Genomic DNA, 21,442 nt, shown 5'->3' with positions numbered 1-21,442 from the left:
GTTGGTCAGGAAGTTTTTGGTATGATGCTACTTGTCAAGCAAAAATAAAAGATTTTAGTTTTGCAGCTCATTACTAATAGCTAGGCAGCTCTAATTCTAGCAACAGCATTGATGCATACATTAGATTGAAGACCTTGCAGAACAAAAGCACAAAGAGTTTAAGGCAAACCCTCTATGTGAGGTTAGAGACATAAGCCTTTGTGCCTATAGTAAATGCACACGGCATATGGACGTTTGACGAGCGAAGGCAAAACAAAGCACACCATGTCTAAGAAAAACTGCATAAACTTCAGAAATGCAAGTGTTCATCTTCTGACTCCGTGTTCCCTTCTTCTTGTTTACATATGAGAATTAGCCTCACAAAATCTCTTCCTTTCTTGAGGAATGTACAGTCCTAGACTATATGCCCAGGTAAAGAAATATATATACATATATACATACACAAAGTAGTAACTGTTACCAGGAAAGACAATTTTTGCATATCCTGACCTTGATATTTCTTCACCTCTTACCCTTTGGCCATGCTTTTCTACAGAACCACGGAGACCACACGTTCATTTTTCCATGGACAGAAAAACCACATGGCTCCTGGAGCGAGAACCTTAGCTACAGAACTTTGGTTTCTTAGTGAGATCCCTCTACAGCAGACATGTGGGGTCCCACAGAAGAATAACATGTACAACAGCCTTTGGGAACTTACCACAATGAGTGCAACAACAGACAGTGTATAGTAGATTGAATCTCTCAAGAGACTCCATGATGACAGTGCAACAACCTGGGAAAGGAGGCAAAGAGAGAACGTCAGGCAGGCCCAGGTGTAAGCCACAGGAAGGCAGATGATGGGGGCTAATTTACACCATTCTGAATTGACCTCTGAATTTATCAGTGTTTTTCATGACCACATCCTCCAGTCATGCTCGTGCATGGAAATCAACCAAACAAACAGAAAGTTCATTCTCCTTTCTGTCTACAAAAATGTCTGATTTCAGAGTGTTATCAATGTACAGTTTCCCAGATTTCTCTGCTAGTTACAATACCGTAACTGTCCTGACAGCTTGCAAAACAAATAGCATAAAAAGATATTGACCATCACGCTTTAAAATCTCCATGGCCTCTTAACGCTAATGTGGATGTAATTCATGTCCAGTGCAAAGTCTTTATGGAAACACTGACATGTGAGAAATTCTCATGTAAGAAAAAGATACCCCCAAAACAATAAAAAACCAAAACCAAACCCCTTGAAGTCCTTGAGTCAGATTAGATTTACACAGGCTGACAGCACGCATCTCTGTGTGTAAGGATAGATGAACGGAGATGCTTTATGACAGAAATTTCCAAACGTAGAAACCTGGAGTTAGGTTCATAATTGTGTTCAGAGACCTTTAATTAAATCTTACAGATAGCGAACTCCTTCCTTTTGATTGAGCATTGTGTTGAGCACTGATTGAGCACCACGAGATTATAACATAACTTGAGATTACTCCAATCGCCTTTTACAGCACTATTTAAGGTCCTACATTCCTTTCTGAGCACAGATAATGCCTTTCTCCTAAGGAAATTTCCTCCAACACCTGCGTGACCACATTAACAGCCAGGCCTTCAAATACAGCTATCCATCAGGGATCTAGTGCACAAAGGTCATCGACCAGGACACCAGGGCATCACAGACTCCTGCCCTGATTTCAGATTGGACTGAAGGCAACATGCTGCTGCCTGGGACTCCTACAAACTGCTCACATGCCACAGACATCCTAGTAGCTGTCCCTCATGTGTAAATATGGGCCATAAAAGCCCAGGTCTCTTGAGAGGGTTGAGTCATTGAAGTGAAGTCTTTGAGCCATTTGATCACTGGGAAGCAGAATTTGTCAGAGGGAAGCCTTGCACATGAGGTAACCACGTACCCAGGCTAAAAGGAGCTAATTAGCACAGAGGGAAACAGCAGCACTTTCAGCCTGCTGACAGGAATTTTGTAGTCTCGTTGTAACTGTCAAGACCTTGAAGACACAAGTCATGCTATTCAGTCTTGCAGCAGCCAAGGGCTGCACGTAAATCTTAATGCATTGCAACCCTCCTAAATCACCATTAAGCAGATCACAACTAAGGCAGAAAGGAAATCAGGGAAGCAATCAGCTTGGGTAAAAACACAATGAAATTTAAGAGTTTGGAATCAGCAACAGCAGAAGCCAGAGGAAAGGGGAGCCAAGCACCAAGAGACAGCTGTAGAAAAACACTGACCGTTTCCTCCATTCAAAGGAAGCACACAAAATCCAGCCCCCAGACACAAGCCCAGGAGCCCTCACTTAACTACAGCACTGGGGACTAAATCTGGCCTCTCCAAAGCAGAAAGCAAGAGCTCTTCCATGTGAGGTTCAGTGAGAGCAACTCCCCATGACCAGACGAGGCAAAGGCCCTATAGCACACACTCACCTGCACACTGCACTGGTGTTCCTATAGGTAAAACATGTCTCAGATTAGAAACTGGGTTTCTCACTATTAACTCTCACCCTGCAAACTGCTATGTGCAACATTTACTGCACAGAACATTAATTTCCCTTTTTGAAGGGCTGGAAAGAGCAGGGTGCCCAGAGCCTCGGTGGCAACATATCCCAGGCTGGGGCTTCACCATTCACCCTCTATAAAATTGACCCTTCTCTTCTGCTCTTCCAAATTATTTCTCTTCTCCTAACCATGCAGACGCCCCTCTGCCAGCATCTTCCATCCAGAAGAGACATGGTGACAGAGGCCATCGAGTTGGCTGTCTAAAGGCTATGTGCCTGTTCTCGCCACTGCCCACAGCAGACAAGGAGCGGTGCCTTTCCTTTGCTGTGAGCAGTGTGCTGTCTTTCTTTGCACTGTGGCTTATTGCAAACATCACGCAGATCGTGCAGGTCTTTTTTTTGTTTATTATTTTAAATCAACGTTTCAAATCAGACTTTTCATTTCAAGCAAGCTGGTAAAGATGAGTCTCAATCCCAACCGCGGTCACGTGGGTACCAATGGGAGCATTACAAAAGTCAGCACTGAGGGCTTTCCTAAAAATGCTCACTAACCTGATGGCAACGCAGAAGGAGAGTGTGTATTCTTTTCATACAGAGGACCAGCCTGTCCCCCAGCTTTGTGGAGGAGATGCAGAGCTCACGTACAAACTGCTGATAGTACTCCCATGGGTAGGTGTGCTTGCTCTCTCTTTTCTTCCCAGAGGAGGGACTCGCAGCACTGCTGTGCCCTTTCTCCTTCGTGCAGTACCACAAAGTGCATCGCTTTTGCCTGTTTTCCTCCTGCCCCTCACACTGAAATTACTCCAAAAGTCACGGCTTTCCACGCAGTCCAAAGCAGGACAATGTGAGCAAGGTACCTGCCAGAATAAACTGAGGCAGCCTTACCTGGCAATGCAGGTAAGAACGGGCTAAGAAAGCAAGCAGCAAACACCAGCCTCGTACTTGACAAGCCACTCAAAAGAGCTGTAAGATCTGTGGGAAGCAACCAACCCAGTTGCTCCACGGCACGGTTAAACTTCCTGTTTACGCAGGAAGGGTAACACCACAAAAGCAGTTACAAACCCACATCATTTCATCATGCAAAGGCCTTTGCACTGCTTCCCATCCTGAAATCTGCCTCTGTGCTACCGTGAACAAACTCAGAAATTACCGTCAGCACTTCCCATGTCTCTTTTCCCCGTATCTACAATCAGCACAACCAACTCTTGGTTTGTCAGCCACAGGAACTCAACGGCAGCAGCCCAGGCATGATATTCAGCTGGAACAAAGCATTTGTTGCAGTAACATAATTCCTATGGGTCTTTCAGGAAGAGAATTACCTTCAGTCCACTGTGAAATCCCCATCTCACAAGGGGCTTCTTTGTCAGTAATCGCACAAGCAATAATAGCATCACTAGCACCATTTTGCTTGCTCTGCGTGAATATAAATGGAAGATGCATTAGGAATAAATAGCATTACTGAATCTGAATGGCCTTATGGAAATCCAATCCATCATCCTGAAATCACAGCTGCAAAAATTAAAATAATCTCCACCACACAACCTTCATTTTCTCCACCAGGTACTTGTGAGAGAAAGAAATGATGCGGTAAGACACAGCAAACCTGCCCGCAAGGACATATCCTTGTATGCCACACTGTTATGCTACGGATTGGGCTGTCTACATTTGCAGAATTCTAGTTATGTGCCATCATATGTCATCTGTGTCAGGTCTGGGTAGAAGTAAGAAAATCTGCTCCATCATGCTCAGGAAAAATGTAGTAGGTTCAACTGCATTTTACAGTTAAATACAGACTAAGGTTCATTCAAATCTCAGAAGTCACAGCAATTAAGGAGATATTCTTACAGTTCCTACAAACTGGCACTTAAAAATCATGGAGCTTTTCTGGAGCCTGGACAAACCTGTGGGGCAGTTTCTTGAGCCTTTGCTTTGTTATGTACATCAGCAGCAAAGACACAAAGCTGTCGTGTGCCATTGAGGTGATTCCTCTCCCACAGGCAGCTCTCCTGACAGAGCTGAGCATCACTGCATATCTCTGGTGAATCTGTCAAAGGCCTCAACCTCTGGGACAGCCTTGTGAGCTTTCATCTCCCAGGGGACATTTCCCTTGACAAAGCACAGGCCTTCCACTTTGCCATTTATTACTTTAGGATGTCCCTGCTTGGCTCCAGTAATTGCAGAGATCCCGCCACCTGCCTGTTCACCACCACTGGTCACAGCATCAATGAAGCATCCTATATTAATGTGAGACAGTGGCACTGCCTCATCTGTATTCCTCTCTATATTAAGTTATGCAACTGTGACTTCCAGCAAGGAGTCACTCGAGTGCCTCCATGCATTTCTTGGGAGGCACATCCCCACGTGTCAAGACTGAAGAGGAGGGCAAGTCTGGAAAGGAAGGTGTCTGCTTGGGACTGAAGCAATTCCTTGTCTTGCCCCAAGCCCTATGGTCTAAGCTCAGGTGAACTGAGCAAGCAATATCCCTTCTCTGTATAGGGCATAAAGGAACATTTTTACCCAGCAGCAGCACCAGAGAACAAATGGACACAAATGGGACTGAACGAGATTGCAGGCTCAATTTCACCAGCATCATTCCCACAGCAAAATGCGAGTTGAGCCTGAGCCAAAGGGCACTGAGCCCTGTTGAAAACCCTATAGTTTAGGTTTACGATACAGGGCACTGAGCTCTATGAAAACTCTATTTCCTGGACTGGCCTGTGCTCTGCAGGCAGGTCCTCCTGCACGAAGACAGCCCTCAGCAAAGGGAGTGCTACAGATTACATCTGTGGCTCAAAGGCTGCAGACTGTGTGCACTTCGAAAGGTCACAACCAAAAATAAGATGAGAAATAGCAACTCTGTGTTTAACATTCTGCACACGCTTGCTCTCAATCTTGATCTTAAACGTATCACTCTTAGAGCAATCGCAATGAAGATACAAGGCAGGAAGGAATTTTGTAAGATAATTACTACCATCTTCCAGCAGAGCTTGTAACTGCCTAACTATCAGGACCTGCAAGTTAATTTTCACATAACTCGCCTCATTTTGAGAATTATGTCCCACTTGCAATGAGCAATCAGTTGATCAGAAGCTTATAATCATTAGCTGTAAAACAAACAGCAAACATCACAGGGTGCAAGTTCCCCCCCCAGCCAGACACAAACAGAACCTTGAGTCAGGCACACTTATTCCCTCTTTCTGGAGGGAAAAGAAACACAGGTGAGAGCAGGGTCTGAACATCTCCAGATGCTTTGCAGGGAGCTGGGGTCAGAGCTGCAGAGGCACGAGGCACCGCAGCAAAGGGAAGGCGTTCTGTGCTGGACAGCCCCATTTTGCAGGTGAAGGTGAACAGGCAGAGATGCTCCTTTCTATACTCTACTATGGTATCTCCCTGCTGCTGACACGCTGAGATCACAGCCATCCCAATGTCCCAGGGCACTCTGAGTATCCAGCTGAACCCCCCCACTATAACCTCTACCAAGTACCTCCTGACAAGGAACCCAAGTCCCACAGTGTACCATTTGGGCTTGCTTGGGGTTTTGACTGATATTAAACTCTCCCGGCTGAACTTCAGCAAAACAAAATACAAGCAACTGCCAGGCCAACAAAAAACCCAACCAGATCTTAAAAATGCATGTTTCTAAGCCAGTAATTGCTGCTCTGCTCTGATCTACCAGACTCGATGCAAGGAAATCTCCTTCCAACCACCAGGTCCCTAATTTTACTGCTGGAGCTGTTCTCTGCAGAGTTCAACCATCACCACAGCTCCTGATTCACACACTACGGACCAACTCAATCTATTCTCATTATTTCATCACGAATATTTGCTTTCTTTAACAGCTTTTGATATTTTCATTACCGTGGCAGCAATCTGTCTCTGTGACATCCTCAGAATGGAAACAGTCGACGAGCTCCAAATCTCTGGACAAAACCAAAAACATTTCCTGGCCCTACTGGTACTTGTAATCATCCCTGAGCAGCATGGCTTTTTAGCTGGGTTTCTGCAGAGTCAAGGCTGCCAGCTCTGTGGCTTCTTCAGTTCAGATCCAGGAGCCAGGCCCCTGACACCACAACATCTAGGTTCATGTGCCTTTCCCCACAGAAATGATGCAAGCAGCTTCAAGGCACATTGCTAAACCAGCGCCCAGTGCAAGAACACCGATTCCATGCACACTGCTGGCCTTGCTTTGGGAAACAGAATTACAGAATCATTAAGGTTGGAAAGACCTCTAAGATCACCAAGCCTAACCCCAACATACCCCCACCGTGCCACTGCCCACGTCCCTCAGTGCCACATCCCACGGCTCTGGGACTCCTCCAGGTGACCCCACCGCTCCCTGGGCAGCTGTGTCAGTGCAGAATCACTTCTGGAGAAGGAATTGTTCCTAGCAGCCAACCCGAACCTCCCCTGGCACAGCGTGAGGCCATCCCCTCTCGTCCTATCACTAGTTACCCAGGGGAAGAGGCCAATCCCTACTTAAAACAGCTACTTTTGGAATGACCAAGTCCTTTCAGTGTCATCAGACCTCTTCAAAAGGAGACCAAAAGAGTCATTCACCAAACCAAAGATGAAGCACAGCTTGAAGAATTGTAGCATTGTAGAAGACAAGAATGACCCACCCAGAGAATAGGACAAAGGGCCTTCCTCAGTGTTTTCTGGGTACCAGCAAAGTATTTGCTTGGACAGCATAGTGGTTTTAAAACCACAAGTGTCCAGTCCCCAAGAAAACAGTGTTTGCATTCAAGGGGGAGCTGAAATGCATCTAATCTGCTTGATCTCTGAGAGTTGGTCTGCTATCCACCAGTGCCAAACATCCCAGCAGGAAAATCCCAGGGAAAAGGAGCGCTGCGCTGCATTTCCAGTGGGCGAGCATCCTCCTTGATTGCTCCTTCAGGAAGAAACACTGATAATGTACAGATAAGGATGCAAGAGGCAGATGAGTCTGTTCAGCTGCCGGCCCAGCTGCTTGACTCTGAGCTAGGGCTTTACCAGGACATTCAGAAAGGCTTCAGCCTCTGAACTGCCTGACTGCAGCACATGATGTTCATTGATGGCCTGAATTTCTGCAGGGCAAAGGGAATGGCACTGCCTGCTCCCTCTCCCTGCTCTCCTCATGCTCGGGGTGTCACAGACACGTGGCCATGCTCACAGCTGTGCTCCTGTTAGGAATGCACACCCTGTCTGTTTTACTGCTGGCTTTCTTCTTTGTTTTCCAGTGTGCAACAGGTGTGCATTGGTGAAAGAACAGGCCCACCAAAACCCACTGCCTGCACAGAATCCTGTCATGTCCTACACTACAAAAGCAACATAGAGACCCAACGCTGTTGGCACGAAGCTCTTCTTAAACTACTGCACAAGTTAAAATGCTTTCTGCTGCTGGTCACAAAGAAGAATTTAAAAAAACAAACACAAAAACCATTCAGGTTCCCCCCTACCACAACTCTGCAGCGATCCACAAGTAAAAATAACCTCATGAATGCAATCTTCAAACCGAAGGTCAGTAATGACTCCAGTCCAAATTACTTGTTGTCTGCGAAATTAAAGCTTAAAAGATTAAGATGCATGCAAGCCAACTGTACGACACAACTAGGTTAGAAATAGATTACAAATGTCCCAAACTTTTCAATGAACAGTGTTCTACCTGGTTATTCAAACTCTGTTCATAGTTCCCTCTATTCGGCTCTTCACTGTAACATTTCCCCCCTAGGTGCATTTTCACACCCTGCACAAAGCTGAGGGCACACCAGCTGATGACTCCTTCATGCCTGCCTCCCTGCCCTACCACCCACCATGGATTACCATGAAGCATCACTCAACCTCTGCTTGAAGGGCTGCATTTGGTAGCACTGCATCTCTTGTAGCTTTCTTTTACTTTCCTGTAACCTCTCTTTGACAATGAAAAGCAGATAAAACGCAGCAGATAAGTCGTGTTTGAGACACATGACTTAGTTGTACAGATGATAGGGAATATGCATTAGGGTCACAGAGAAATGAAGAAACAGCTGCAGAGACATCCATCCCACAGTCAGCGTTTGAGGAAAGGAGGACAGTTCTCTAAGTACTTCCATACACTAAAACCTTCTACAGCTCAAAATTTACAGCTATTGTGATTAGGCAGATCTTCCTCCGTGTGCCCATGTAAGACAAAATCAGAACATTACAAAAGGATCCAAAAGAAAAGCTTCCAAGTCTCACTGCCACAGTCAAATAGGCTGCCCTCAGCCATCCACATGGGTAAACTTTACCTTGTTGGGATAAATTTGGTCAGAGACTTCAAAATTAATCACAGGTTGAGTTTCTCAGCTTCCAGAGGCTCAGATGAAGATATTGTAAAAGAGACTGAATTTATGAGTACGCCCGCTAGTTCAGAAAACCCAGCCTGCCATTTAGTTTGGCCATCCAAAACCAGAGGCAGCTTCAATTGTCACTTTTTGAAAATGAATCCTCATGTGCCAACCTCAGGCGATTTCATCATGTCAGTGAGAACAGAAAAATCCCTCCAGTCCAGAGTTCTCACTGGTGATCTGCAAAGTCTCATCAACACTAACTAGAAGAGAAAAGCAACTCACCTTCAGGTTCCTGAAGCACACCTTCCTATTCTCAGTAGCAAGCAACAACACGAATCCTTCTGATCTAATTTAGAACCACGTTAGTTTTGAAATTAGTAAGTCGTGAGCCCATCCTTATGGTGCCTCTGACTTGTACTGGATTTGAAACTTTTTCACGTTTTCTGTACTGCTTAAAAACAAGCAAGGGAGACGAGGAGAGTTGTAATACTCAACACTAACAGCATTATCTTCACAGTTGCTTGCAGCAATTTTGCTTGCATTTATTAACGCTTTCTTAAGAGTTTGCAACAGAAAATGGGCTGGCACAAGACAGGCACATGGTTAATCTCCCCAGTCTGTTGACACTATTCAAACTGATCTAATTTCCAGCCCAACTCTGCCCATTCTGTCTGTGCCACAAAGAAAATAGGAGCACAATAGTACAATAGAGCTGATTTTTGTCTACATCAACTGCTTTTTAGCACGAGAGCAGCTCTTCAGGAGACTTACAACACTCCCACAGCTATTTGGAAGCCCTAAAACGAGGCATAGCAGCAGACGGTATAAACAAGTTGGGTGGTTTTCAGACACCCATCCTGCAAGCAGCTCAGCGTGTGGAAATGAGTTTGGCTGCAATTGCTTGCAGGACTGGGGCTCTAGCTACCAAGTTGATAGATTCCTTAACATTTCCAAATTAAAAGCATAAATAAAGAAACGAAGTGGAAGCTTCTCTAATTGCTGCTTTGCTTGATGGCTTCTGGCAGCCTGTTCCCATGCTATTCCAGAGCGACTCCTGAGAATGCAGCAGTTCTCCCCGCTCGCCTCTTTTCCCTTTGCGCTGCATCAGCTCCCAGCAGCAGCACCCTCTCGCATGAGTTCTGGCCCTGATCTCACTGGCCTTACCATCGCCCTCCAGAGTGGGAAGCTACCTGAAAGGCAGAGGAGAAAAGCAATGTAGGAGTGTGTTGGATGCAGCACAGCCTGGGGCATGCTGGAGCCTGCAGCTAGGGCAGCGTGGGTGCTGGGCAGGGGGAGGCCTTCCCCTCTAGACCCACCGTGCTGGATGAGGGAGCCTTGCTGTCAGCCTTTAAGGAACTTCAGAGAGACACGTTGTGGAAGGAGAGCACTTTGTTAGTTGTTCCAAGCTTCTTGGGGCATCTGCTTCTCTACTCGGAGAGTAAAAGATGTTCACACGGCAAAAATGTAAACTAAAGGAGTAACGGAAGCAGCTCTTGGAGCCAGAGGGAGATGTGCTTGTAGGTCGTTTCCAACCTTTCTGTGTGCCCCAAACAAAGAAGGTGCCATAGGATGCTGTACATCAGGAAAAAAAATAAGCCCGTGCCAGCTCTAATTGGCACCTAAAATGACAAGCTCGTCCTTTTGTCTTTGGTCTCTCTGAACTTTGTTTTCCTATCTTTAAAACACTCCTTCATCTCACAGAGGTTTGGGGAGAATTAATTAATCGTTCACCAATTGCTTAGATACAACGGCAATGACATCGGCAGAAGTTCAAGAGGAAATTAATAATTCTGCCTCTGGAACAGGGTTTGAATAGAGCCTGGTAAATAAGGCAGAAGGGCACACACTGAACAATGAACAGAAAACAAAATAATGAATAGCTGCTCATTAAGTGAGTAAAGTCCATTCTGAGCTCCGAAGGAGGCAGGGACCCTATGGAGAAACCAGCATGTGTTCATGTAATTAAAGACCACAATCATGCATACACGGCGGGGGGGGCAAATGAAGGTTGTGCAAAGAACCTTAAAGCTGCTATTTTATAACTTTCCAGTGTTTGACTTTCAACCTTAATAATGCTCTTTTAACACATTTTTTTTGGTGCGTAGTGTCATATAGGGAGAGGTGTGGGCATCGTGCTTTCCTCTCCAGTTCCACCAGTGGGAAGTCTATGCTGATTTGTTCTGGGAAGCACGCAGTTATTAGCCATTAAAGGCTTAGAAAAATAAGCAGAGTTGGAGTTCAAAGAAACTTATACCTTCTTCTTAAAGGTGTGGGTTTTTGTGTTTAAAGATAGTTCTCTGGCCCATGGGTGCTACAGCAATCCCAAGCACCCACTCCTCTGCAATTCCTCATGCAAACAGGCACCAGGATCATCTTGAAACAGTCCCCCCAGCTGGTGAGATCCTACACGTAAGACACTAGTGGAACCAGGGAAGACAAAATCAGCACAAATCAGGCCTGATCACAGTTGTCTGCTTAACAAAAAGACTCACAGACTGTGCTTAGGATGACCTAGGGCAGCCAGTCCTTTCCCGTTCTTCTGAAAGCTGTCACGCCTGGAAAGCTGAAGGCATTTACCAGAACATTTTGGCTGTGTTGCATCCTCCAGAAACAAACACCTCCCACTCACAAATGAAGATGACTGACACTCTTTGTCCACCCCCAAACTCCATCAAGCCTTCTCCACTGAAAGCTGTCATTTGTAGCTAGTTTATTAGCAGGCTTCAGGCTTGCAGTCAATGAGAGTGAAAGTCAGAAAAATTAGCTTCTCTGTCATCGTGCTAAACAGTTAATCTTCTTCATTTGTTTGAAAAAAGTAACCCGAGGAGACAGTCCTACTGATTACAGAAGATCTCTGGAAAACACAGATCTGTGCCCTGGGAAAGCTTTGGTAATTAAAATCTGGCCTGAATCAATTAGCTTTTCATAGTAAGAGTTGCAGGAGAACCACTAACGTATTGAACAAGAGCTTGCAGCTTTCAGCTGCATGTTCCCATGCAAATCAGAGTTAGGTGTCTGAAAAGTCACTCTGGATTCTTCCCCAAACCTCCCCATAATGAAAATGTTCATCTTCACCTGAAAAAGTTAATGGTTAAAACAAATAAAGTTGGATTACGAATGTCCTCAGGAAAACCTAAGTTCTCTGCTTGCTTTCTCACACTGACCAAGTTACAAAGGCCACTTCTTTCAAACTGTCCTTCCAGAGCAACCCTCTTGTTCTGCATTGATCCTGTTATCCCGCTTCATCTCTTTGCAAACAAGTCTGTATGGTAAGATTTCAAAGAACATCTGACAAGATCATAAAAATACTGGGCATGTTGACAAGCACTAAGGTGAATGCAGATTCAGATATTTAATTATGCAGAGTCAATCATGTCAGCAATTCAGACAGCAGCTCAGATCTCACAACTTAATTACTTTAATTTCAGATGAATAGTTTGTGTTGTCATTTTTAGTTTGACATACTGCAAAAACAGTCAGACATTACCCTAGGAATGGACAGCCCTCCTGTTAGTGAGGTAAAATTCGTTGTATCCTTGGGAATGTTCAGAATCTGACTGGAGATGGCCCTAAGCAAAATGGTTCCACCTTGAAGTCAGCTCTGCTTTCATTTGGGGGTGGTGGGAGGCTCTCGGTTGCACACCTCCAGAGGCCCCTTCCCACATTCTGAGAATCCAAGAGATAACCTAGAAGCCAAATCCTTCTCATTTAATTCTAAAGTTGTATCAGTAGCCAGCAATGCCCCTTGAACAAAGGCAGCATCCTTCCTGATGCTCCAGAAGCGCCATCATTATTTTGGAGGACTCTTTCATGGCTCACCAACTGGCATTCTTACCAGCCAGATGCACACATGCTTCCACACTTTTTTCCATGCACCAGAACATCACAGCACACCCTTCAACAGCTACCAAGAGGACGCGTTCAGTGACCAACTTCTATTCCTTTGACCACCTACTTATCTCGGGAAGCTTAAAACATCCAAGCTGATATTTGCTCTTCTGATTTTCATTTCAAAACATGTAGAAGAAATAGAACAGGGCCCTGTTAAAAAGGACAAAACCAGGGAAGTTTGTGGCAGGGTTGCGACCTGGCAACTGGATTTCACAATAAAGCCAAGGCACATGATGAAGCAATTACTGTTAGGAATCATTAAATGCTCTTACCTGTCCTGCAAACAGCCCACACACACCAATAATACAGAGAATGTTAAATACAGCAGAGCCTACGATGGTTCCAACGCCTACGTCTCCTTTTGTGATAAAAACACCTGAAAAACAAGTTCAAGGCAAGCTGTGTAAATTGGAAAGTACAGAGTTTTTCCTCTAAAATTGCTCCATTAATGAACCTAAAGGCATACACCAGCTCTGCTACTTTTACTCATATTTAATAGGGCAACTTGCAGAGAAAGGTGCTAGGGTGATTAAAGGCAACAGAACTTTCTGTGGGGATTCAGAAGGATTATCTAATGAAAACCAAACATCTTAAACATTTCTGGATCACCAGCCTCCTAGTCTAGCCACAGACATTACAAAGGACAATAAGCTCCTTGAGAGCATCTCGTAGGACACAAATCTGCAGGAAACTATCTCCTCACCATTCTCTGCTCTTCCATGTATCCTCAGCCCTGCTGGCTCCACTAGGCAAGTGAGCAGATTGAGAGCTCTCAGAATGGATTTTGGGACTCTGTTACAAGCTCGTTTCAGGGCTCTTCTGTCAGATTTGGTTACACTTGGCCAATGAGGTTAATGGTGAAGAAGATGAACTGACAGACACATGGTGGTACTGCACAAAATTCTTTCCTTAGGAAGTCAGCCTAAAAATACACTCCATCCCCTGCTAGCTGTCAGTCTGTTTAAATTCACCATTTGCTTTTCAGTTTCCAGCAGTATTTTTCTGGCTGTTGGAGTTTATTTTTTTTTCCTCTCCACTTTTCCCTTTTCTGAGACACACGTTACCCACAAGTGTGCCCCCCCACCCCGAGAGCCATTCAGTATCTGGTGGATTACACCACAGCAAGTCATTAGGGTTCCTCTAAGCTGTCTGAGGGAATCTGATTTTATTTTTGCCCTGCTGCAGCTGTGCTACCTTTAATACAATGCAATCTCAGGTCTGTGGGCTTCCATTCTGTGGCTTCAAGGCCAGGCTGGATGCAGCTCTGAGCAATGGGCTGGTGGGAGATGTTCCTCCCTATAGCAGGAGGGCTGGAACTAGATGATCTTAAAGGTCCTTTCCAACACAAACCACTCTATGATTCTATGATTGTAATTTCCTAGACTTTGAGGCTTTGATCAGCACTCTCTGCATCACATGCAGCTTGGTGTGAATTAATCTGTGCTCTGTCTCTGACAGACGCTATTGAAGTAGAAGGACCTTCTAGAGAAAGTAACTAGGCTCAGCATAATTCCTTCATTTCTCTTCAGTGATGGAGAGCCCACCTTAACCTTCCATTCATTATTCTAATAATTACATACCACCAGAGATGTGGACACATAAAACAGCAATACTATACCATATACCTGGCAGCATACATGTAGATCGTTTCACAACAGCCTTCTGATTCAAGTCCCCTCTTAGCTCGAGGCTACAGAAGGAAAACCAGCTCTCCTCACGTTTCACAGACCCAAGAACTGCTCAATCTCTGGATCACACTTTCCATACGCAGAGTGCTGCGCTGGTTGCATGACGCTCTCACCACCCTGTTGCTGTGAGTAAGGGTCTCAGATCTTCTCTTTGGCTTTCCAAGAGGGAAGCATCATTAGATAATTAACTAGAGTGAAGGTGATGACAGAAAATGTGCATAGAATGAATGGCCTGGGTTGAAAAGGACCACAGTGCTCATCCAGATCCAACCCCCTGCTGTGTGCAGGTCACCAATCAGCAGCCCAGGCTGCCCAGAGCCACATCCAGCCTGGCCTTGAACTTTGCCTGGTGATCAACTCAGAGGCTGAAGAGCCTTAGAGCTGGTGTGGCAGATAACACAGAAGGGTGGAAAGGATGGAAGGAGAAGGCCGTGTGCATACGGCTCAGTGCTCTGTACCTTGGCTGCACCATAGCAAGGTAAGGCTAGTGGACAGTTATGATGAACTGCCTGCATTTCTGACCTTGCTTAGGCTGGTACAATCAAACCACTGCCAATGCAGCCCTGCTGTGAGATAATTGTACTTTTTTAGTGCCCCTTCATCTAGTGAGGAATCCCCACAGTTAATCCTGCGCATGTCCATGAGGGAAGAGGCATAAATATTATAGATGCTTGGCAATCTCATGTCAACCCTGAAAAACAGCATGGCAAAAGAGGAGGTTTCAAAGAGCAGCATGTTAGTTACCTATGACAGATGTAAACAACTCTGGAGCAGAGCTTCCAGCTGCCATGAAAGTCGCCCCAGCCACATCTTCACTAAGATGCAAGCGCTGCAGAGAAACACATCAGAGTTATTGATTACAACACTGACAGGCGTATGGAATTCAACTAGAAATGTTACAGTCTGCTCAGAGTGGGAAACTGCCAATGTGCATTTGAAGGTTAAACAAAGGGAAAAAAAGTCAACATGAACACACACACACACATACACACACACACACACACATATATATATATGTACACGGTGTGCAATACGTGGCTTATCTCACCTAGTCTGCCTGTTACAGCTAGGGCTGGAGCTGAGACTTCATCCAGTCCCTGACCTGCCCTGAAAATCATTTCAGCCTTGGACAGTTAATCTGTCTTCACCCTTCTTTCACTTGGATCATCATAACACATACCCCCTACAGCCCTCCTCTAGGAGCACGCAGGGACTGCTCCTATTTAAAACAGTGGTTTCTGGAAGGAAAACAGCCCTCTCCTCTATGAAAACTTTATTGGCACATACTGTTTTCAGAGATTTATTTGGTTAATTGCTTCCTTCATGTTTTCTTCATACCCACTGTTCCATCTGTGCAAGACACCGTTCAGCAAATGTGACAAAGCTGTTAAAACCACATGCCTTGCTGGCACCCTCCGCAGTTTAATCTGAGGAGCTAAAAAAAGCCACCCCCTGCCATACGGCCATAAACTGCTGTGTTGTTATTACACGAAGCTGCCTTGCTCACATGCGTGCGAGTCAGCAGCTGCCATTTAACAAGCATGGGGAAGGCAGCCGACAGCGGTGGGAACGTTTCTCTAGCAGAACTGAAGGTTCACAGCAGCACAACCAACCCTGCAGGCCAGAAGTCTTCCCCTCCCCTCTGCCCTTCCTAGCTGTGCAGAGTTACTCTGCAGCCTTCTCGTTATTAAAGGACATTTGCAGAGAGAAAAGATTGTTCCTAAAATGTGCAGGAACTCCCTTCTCCCAGCTCTAACTTGATTAAAGATCCCACAAAAGATATTTCAAGCCTGTAAAAGAATTCAACTCTACCCACTCAATGTATTCCTATAATAAAGAATTCTATGTATGTTTCAGGGACAAGGGAAAAGGAGAAGATATGCCCTAATCAAAAATGCTTTTTAAGCAGGAGGCCAATGATTGCTTACTGCTGTAAAAGCTTGTGGAACCTGATAAAACTCAGCTTTATAGAGAGTGATAATAGATAGCATCAATATAATTATAGAATAAGTTTATAGGAACAGAAGTACATCCCGGAAGGCAAGGTTCTTCTGTAGGATTCTCTGTGGATGTATGGAAACAGCCACCCCCCAGAAGTCAGTCCACAAACAGATGGCATATTTTGAAAAGATCAGGAATCGAGAAAACCAATTGAGTTGGTTCACCAGCAGGTTCCCTTGGGGACATTTCCTAGATAATTTATTGCAATACATACGATGACTAAGCTAACATAATAGGCTGGAAAATATGGCCCACTGTGTAAGGGTCAGAAACGTACTCTCAGGTATCTGTAGGCCATGTTTGCAATTGACACTGTGATGTTAGTTGTGCATTGTAAATGCACTGCTACATCAAAGAGTAACTGGACAAACATAGGTACAAATAGTTTTAGAAAATTAGGGCATTGGTTTGGTTGTAAATACATCTGAATGAAGAATAATATGAATACCTACCGTAACAAATGTTCTGGAACCGATTTTCCTCTGTGCACGCTTATTTGGGAGCATAAATGCACCCAAACTCAACAATCACTTTCCAAACTAATGGAGCTAAGCCAGAAAAAGGAAGTTTATTTCAAAATCAGTGTATCTGATCTGTCAGCACATCCCTGCCTCCCTTCCAAGTAACAGCACTCTCCCTTCCTCTCAGCCTCATGCTGGCTGTGCTCAGATTTAGCCTTAAGAGAGCTCAGAATGTCCTGCCTCGTGCTGTCATCCTTCAGTCACCTGAATATTTAGGCACTGCGATAGTGGAAGCTCCTGGGGACTTTTTCTTGATGAAGAAAACCAGGCAGCACAGTTGGGTGCTGGGCTACAAGCATCAGGTTAGCTTAGAGTTAGATTCCATCAGAGCTGTCAACACAGATGATTTCCTCTACCATCTCCCACGCCTTGTCCCAGAGCCCAGCACAGCTGTGGTGGGTGACACTAGCGGGCAGAACAGCAGGCAGACCTCCAGCTGACACAGACTTCAGCTTGGCAGGACTGAACCATGTTATCTACATGCAGCAAAGGTTTCCTTGCCTGAGATCAGAGAGGGCTTACAGTCACTTCATGCACATGGCCTGTCTTCATCCTGTCTCTGTCTGAGCTGATCCAGGCTAAAACATAGTCTTTGTCTTCTAAAATTTTAGCAAGCCAGCCTTAGCAAATGAAGGGCAGAGCCTCCTTCTGTTGCTGGAGATGTTTAGGAGCTTCTTTACAGCCGACCTAATACTCTGCAGTATCCTGAATATCAGTCAAGACAACTGCGGTCCAAAACCTATCCAGTCCTGCAGCTCAGGACTGAGTGAGCTCAAAGCTTTCCAGCCTTGGCAATGCAGCAGGAGGGATGTGCAGCTCCCCAGTTCCACAGGTAGCAAGAGAAGGACACAGCCCACAGGCAGCCAAACTTGGAGGTCAGTGACCCTCTCTTGCCCTGGATTTTTCACAGATGCATCTAAAGCCTCATGCTCATCAATGCAGGGGAGATCATCAAAGAGATTAAGACTGGAGGCAGCCGAGGCTGTAGTGATTATGCTCAGGTCAAGTCTGTGATCTCAAGGAACACGTGTGTCTGGCAAGGAGTGGAATCAGGACCTTAAATGAAGGTGTGATGGCATTCATGGACAAAAGAAACGCAACTGATGTCATTTGCCTGGACTTGCACAGGACTTTGATATTGTCCTGCACCATAACTGTATCTCTAAACTGGAGAAAGAGGGATTTGAAAACTGGACATTCAGTAGATAAAGAACTGGTTGGATGGTCACAGCCAAAGGGTTGCGGTCAATGGCTCTACGTAAAGGTTGAGTCGGTGAGGAGTGGCGTCCCTCAGGGGTCCTTCTTGGGACTGGTGCTCTTCAACATCTTTATCAACAACACAGACAGTGGGATTCGAGTGCACCCACAGCAAGTTTGCTGATGACATCAAGCTGAGTGATGCAGTTGACAAAACGTAAGGAAGAGATGCCATCAAAGGGACCTGGGCAGACTTAAAAAGCGGGCACGTGTTCAACAAGGTTCAACCAGGCCAAGTGCAAGGTATAGATACGTGTATAGACTGGGAGAAGAACTCATTGAGAGCAGCCTTGCAGAGGAGGACCTGGGGGCTCTGGCAGACAAAAAGCTAGACGTGAGCTAGCAGTGTGTGCTTGCAGCCAATTGTGTCCCGGGCTGCATCAACAGAATGGCAGCAGGGCAAGGAAAGGGATTGTCTCCCTCTGTGCTGCCCTTGCAAGAGCCCACCTGCAGTTCTGCATCCAGGCCTAAGGATGAGGAGCTGTTGCAGCAGATCTAGAGGAGGGACATAAATTTGCTGAAGGGCTGGAGCACCTCTCCTACAAAGACAGTGAGGCTGAGGGAGGTGGGCTTTTCAGCCTGGAGAAGAGATGGCCTCAATGCGGCCTTCCAGGTCTTGAAAATTTATAATCAGGAGGAGGAGAAACTTTCTACATGGTCTAACAGTGACAGAACAAAGGGAAATGGCTTTAAACTAAAAAAGAGGAAATTCATGTTAGATGTTAGGAAGAAATGCTTCCATCAGAGAGCTGTGAGGCCCTGGCACTGCTGCCCAGGGAGCCATGGGTGCCCCATCCCTCGAGGTGCCCAAAGCCAGGTTGGATGGGCCCTAGCAGCCTGAGCTGGTGGGGGGCAGCCAGCTCATAACAGGGGGTTGGAAGTATACGTTCTTTAAAGTCCCTTCCAACCTAAGCCATTCTATGATTTACGAGGGACTACCTCCAAGTTCACGCACCAGGAGAGATGCAGCCCATCTCCTGTGAGTGAGAACTATGAACCCGAGCCAACTCACACAGGCAGTGCTGAGCAACTAAACAAAAAAGCATGGGGAACGCTCTAAGACAACAGCAAATACACCATCATCACATGCTGGGGCTCTCAAGGAGAGCTGCTGCTAAAGCAGTGCACATTTCTAATAATACAAATCTCTAATACTTACTTCACAAATCTTTTCCAATGAAGGGACAAAGAAATCATCGCAGACAATTGCCAAAGCATAAAACATATACATGGCCTGAAAAAGAAAAAAAAGATTGTTGAGTCTGGAGACTGTCAAGCAAAGAAACTGAAGTAACTGCAGTATCCCAACTCATCTTAGTTTGTCTTGGAATATACTTCAAAAGGAAATACTGTTGCAAGAAGACTTTGGGAGGCTCTGTGGGATTTAACAGATAGATCATGACACATTTATCCAAAAGTTGCTATCAAGTTCTAGGAAACTGCCAGCACTTTATCATCATTATAACGACTTCTTTTGAAAAACAAATCTCTGGATATTGCTGAGCTGCCCTTCGCTTTCTGCTCTGATGTACAGTGTAAAGCTTTTTTATGACTGCACTTCAAGAAAGCCTGGATTCTCAAGGAGCACCTTTTGAAATGCTGGTGCTCTGAAACAGTGGAAAGGATCTTATTTTTCTGCACATAATCTGGGACAAACAAGCAAGGTTTTAAACCCAAGCTTCCGTGAAACAAGGGAAGTGGGAGAGGGCAACTGCATCTTCTGAAGACCTGCAAGAGAGGTCAGAGCTCACCTCTTGCAGCACTGTGAGTATACAGCATATCTATCACATTTGGCATCACTGTGAGGAACCAGAAAAAGATTTATCTGCATAAATTGCTAAAAAGCCACCATAGAGAGATGCTACGATACCACCTCAGATCTCATTCTTAGCAGATTATGGTATCAGCAAACATTTATCTATGTCTGTATGGATGTAAAAGCACGAACCTATGAGAGTTCCTCCAATTCTAGGCATATAAACAGGGCAGTGAAGCCCAGGATATTAAGCCTGGAACAAAATGCACTGCAGCAGCTGCACGCAAGCTAGCTGTGTCTGGAACAAGGGCTATGAAAGGCTGCATGCAGTGAGGCAGCAAAGAGGAACACCTGAGCTCCTTTCTCCATTCCCCTCCTTTCTCCATTCCCCTCCATGAGCCTGCTGCCAGGAGCTGCACCCAGTGCTCACAGCCTTCCATCACAGCTCATGCTCGTGCACGTTTCCACGTAGTGTGTCTTCACACTGCACACCACAGCATCACCACTGTTTTCAGTGCACGTGGGTCTTGATTTTTCAGTTGTTTTCAAGACAGAGCTTCTCACCTCTGAAACTACCTCCTGTAAATTAAAGGAGCTGAGAGAAGTGGCCAACATTTGTAGGAAAACAGTGCCTTAATCCTATTGATTTGGACGTTCAGAATGTAAACAGTGGCTGTAGGATGGCCCAGCTCTGCCTCATTTTGGATTGTTCACTCTGTACTCCCACACATAGCTTCAGATGCTATGATGAAATCAGGCTGCTCAGCTGTTGACAGTTGCTAGCTGAGGCATGTATCAGCTCTGCTGGAAATTCCCTGCAAGTCCCTTTTATAAATAAAGACTATTTTCTACAAAGCCCATTAATTCCTGCTGCATTTTCCCTTGCTTCCCACAGAAAAAAAATAAAGAAATAAAAAAAATCCCAGCAAAGACGAGAAGCGGTGTTCACTTCTTCATGGTTTTTGCCCTGCCATGGTTCCCATTTATGATAACTCTGCTCACCTGGGGTTCACAAGGAAGTAAAAGGTGAACAGGTATCTGAGAACCAGAAAAATTACACTCAGACCACAGGCTTGCCCTAACTGATCAGGTTCTTGTGGCATGGATTGAACTGCTGTCTGTCTGTCTGTCTGCATCTGTGCCTGGATGCATGATACTGAAACAATGCACCCAGCCCTCAATCACTGAAGCTCTGGTGCTAGGAGTACATCAGAGTATATTCTTCTGAGAGGAAACCTTGGGCATCACAGAAGAATGACCAGAAGCAGCCTAGGAGAGTGAAGTGAGCCAATCTCATTGAAATACAATAGATAGAAGGTACCCAACTTCAGCCTAGATTTTTTAATCCTCTAATCACATTAATCTGCAGTGGGTCGTGCTGTCATTTTCCCTTCCTAAATGCACAGTAATGCCTTTCAAGAACACTAATCTGTACAGCATCATCTTTATAGAGCGCATTCTCTCTATTTGCCATAATCTACAGTCACAGAGCACAGGGCATCATACGGCTGCTGGGGATTCCTGCAATCTGTTACGGTTGTGG

At 45.3% G+C, this 21,442-nt stretch overlaps 1 protein-coding gene across 1 annotated transcript in view; it reads right to left on the bottom strand.

The window, feature by feature from the left end:
- The window catches only part of SLC24A3 (solute carrier family 24 member 3), a gene marked incomplete at both ends in the record, with an annotated part of 130,183 nt that overhangs the window by 20,786 nt on the left and 87,955 nt on the right, over window positions 1–21,442 (bottom strand). The window contains 4 exons of the mRNA XM_079532954.1: window positions 701–775; window positions 12,949–13,052; window positions 15,109–15,193; window positions 19,303–19,377. Coding sequence (XP_079389080.1) covers window positions 701–775; window positions 12,949–13,052; window positions 15,109–15,193; window positions 19,303–19,377 — 339 coding nt within the window. The remainder of the gene's footprint in view (window positions 1–700; window positions 776–12,948; window positions 13,053–15,108; window positions 15,194–19,302; window positions 19,378–21,442) is intronic.

This window comes from Tetrao urogallus, assembly GCF_951394365.1.
Source record: "Tetrao urogallus genome assembly, chromosome: 2".
Classification (NCBI taxonomy): Eukaryota; Metazoa; Chordata; class Aves; order Galliformes; family Phasianidae; genus Tetrao; species Tetrao urogallus.
This window is presented reverse-complemented; position numbering and strand designations above follow the sequence as displayed.